The following is a 2,645-nucleotide window of genomic DNA, read 5'->3' on the forward strand; positions in this document are numbered from 1 at the left end:
CATGTGCCCTGACCACCGTAGGCTTACATCTGACTTTTTAGAACACAAACAAGAACCTTCCCTGGGGATCTAGTCTGTCCAAGTCTTGAGAAGCAGTGTGACTCAGTGGAAAGAGCCCGGGCTTGGGAGTCAGAGGTCATGGGTTCTAATCCTAGTTCTGCCACTTGTCAGCTGTGTGACTTTGAGCAAGTCACTTCACTTCTCTGTGCCTTATCTGTAAAATGGGGATGAAGATGGTGAACCCTACGTGGGAAAACCTGATTACCTTGCATCCTCTCCAGCGCTTAGAACAGTGCTTGGCAGTTACTAAGCGTTTAACAAATACCATCATCATTCATTCATTCATTCATTCATTCATTCATTCATTCGATCATATTTATTGAGCACTTACTGTGTGCAGAGCACTGTACTAAGCGCTTGGGAAGTACAATCATCATCCAAGCCAGTGAGTAACAAGAGTACATGCCGAAGTTGATTCATTTTTAACGACCTTAAATTTTAATGGATTTTACATAGGTGAACTTTGTGTGCCTTTGACTTGATGAATATGTCACAATGCCCATGTACTTTATTCATTCATTCACTCAATCGTATTTGACTGCTTACTGTGTGCAGAGCACTGTACTAAGCACTTGGAAAGTACAAATCGGCAATATAAAGAGACGGTCCCTACCCGACAATGGGCTCACAGTCTAGAAGGGGGAGACCAATGGTGAGATATTGAATTACAAAAAGGTATTCTTTATAAAAAAAAACTGTGGTGAATTAATTATAACAAAAATAATGATATTAATAATAACTGAATTTGTATTCACAAAGTGCTCAAGAAAGGGTGTATTTTCATGCCATCATTCTATAAGTATGGCTGAAACTTAAGCTTTTTAACCTGAACTGCATATGAATTTAGAATTAGGGGTATAACATTTTAAAATTGAAAAAAAGGTCACCTTGAATCACAGCCATCGTTTCTGTTTCACTTGTGAAACACAGGTCATCTTCTGTTAGCACAAGCCAAGCTGTTCTTTGTGGACAACCTTCTTCCACTTCCTGGAAACCTCCGAACAAAATGGGAGCCCCAAACCAGACGATGGTGACAGAGTTCATCTTACAGAGTTTCACCGAAAACCCTCAGCTTCAGCCTCTCTTCTTTAGCCTCTTCCTGCTTCTCTTTCTATTGGCTCTCGTTGGAAATGTCCTCATCATCACGGCTATCCACGTCAGCACCGGACTCCACCTGCCCATGTATTTCTTCCTGGCCAATCTGGCCATTCTCGATATCATCTGCACCTCATCAGTTCTGCCCAAAATTTTGGAGAACCTGATCTCGGCGAAGAAAACCATCTCCTATGGTGGCTGCATGATTCAGATATTCTTCCTCAGTTGGTCCCTGAGTTCGGAGCTGGTACTCTTCACGGCGATGGCCTATGACCGCTATATGGCTATTTGCCAGCCTTTGCACTACAGCAAGATGGTGAGTAAGACAGTGTGCATTGGGTTGGTTGCCTTCGTGTGGAGTATTGGTGGGCTCAACTCTGTAACCATCACGATTCTGATCCTCAGATTATCCTTCTGTGGGCCCAACTTCATCCCTCACTTCTTCTGTGAAATCCCCCCTGTACTGCTGCTTTCTTGTACCCCAACCTACTGGATCGACGTCCTGACCATCATGGCAGATATGTTCCTGGCCGGTCTGAATTTCCTCCTCACCATGGTGTCCTACAGCTTCATCATAGCCAGCATCATGAAGATCCGCACCAGGGAGGGAAAGACGAGAGCGTTCTCCACCTGCTCCACCCATCTCACTGTGGTGACCCTGTATTACTCCACCATGATTTATACTTACATCCGTCCAGTTCTGGGCACCTCAAGATTTCAGGACAAATTGGTGTCTGTATTGTACACGGTCCTGACTCCAACTCTGAACCCCCTCATTTACACACTGAGAAATAAAGATGTCAAAGTGGCACTAAAGAAACTCTTCCCATTTCTACCGTCTTAGCTGGAGCAATGAACTATGTGACGAACTGGCTCTGTCACTTGCCTATCATGTGACCTTGGGCAATTCACTTCTCTGTGACTCAGACTCCTGTGTAAGCACAGGGAGGAAATACTTGCTTTCTTGCTTAATTAGACTCTGAGCCCCGTATGGGGTAGGAAGTGTGTCTGATCTGCTAATATTGTATCTACCCTAGTTCTTAGTACAGTGCTTGGCACATAGTAAAGGCTTAACAAATACTATTATCACTATTGTTATGAATGTTATAAAGGAAAGCAAGGAAGACTTCTCCACTGGAGTGTACGGTCGTGATGGACAGGGAATATTCCTTTTTATTTTGTTGTACTTCCCCAGACTCTTAGTAAGGGGTCTGTATTCACTAAGTTCTCAGTAACGGTACTACCACCACAATTACGCTGATCATGTTTAGGATTTTGAAAGGGCTCATTTCTTTTGCTTCTGGTGGCTTTACGGTTTCTTTGGAATACTGAATTTCTCTTTGAACCAAGGAATTGAGATGATGTTTCTGAATGAGACAATATGGAGTACTTATTTTGAGCAAAGTGGTAATTAATTTGAGGAACCTAGGCCGCTATGGTGAAGAGAGGAAGTTTAGTTGAAGGAAATTCTCAGGAAAAAACTAAACTGG

General features: G+C 43.1%; 1 protein-coding gene across 1 annotated transcript; it reads left to right on the top strand.

Annotated features, from left to right (window-relative positions):
• Window positions 1–1,066: 1,066 nt before the first annotated feature.
• LOC119925830 (olfactory receptor 13A1-like) lies at window positions 1,067–1,999 on the top strand. The gene has a single exon (XM_038744304.1). The coding sequence runs from the start codon at window positions 1,067–1,069 to the stop codon at window positions 1,997–1,999; it is 933 nt and encodes a 310-aa protein (XP_038600232.1).
• The last annotated feature ends 646 nt before the right edge of the window (window positions 2,000–2,645 follow it).

The sequence above is a fragment of the Tachyglossus aculeatus genome, chromosome 3 (genome assembly GCF_015852505.1).
Source record: "Tachyglossus aculeatus isolate mTacAcu1 chromosome 3, mTacAcu1.pri, whole genome shotgun sequence".
In the NCBI taxonomy this organism is placed as follows: domain Eukaryota; kingdom Metazoa; phylum Chordata; class Mammalia; order Monotremata; family Tachyglossidae; genus Tachyglossus; species Tachyglossus aculeatus.

Excerpts from the sequence above, each read along its gene's own strand:
- LOC119925830 (XM_038744304.1), top strand. The coding sequence starts at position 1,067 with ATGGGAGCCCCAAACCAGACGATGGTGACAGAGTTCATCTTACAGAGT.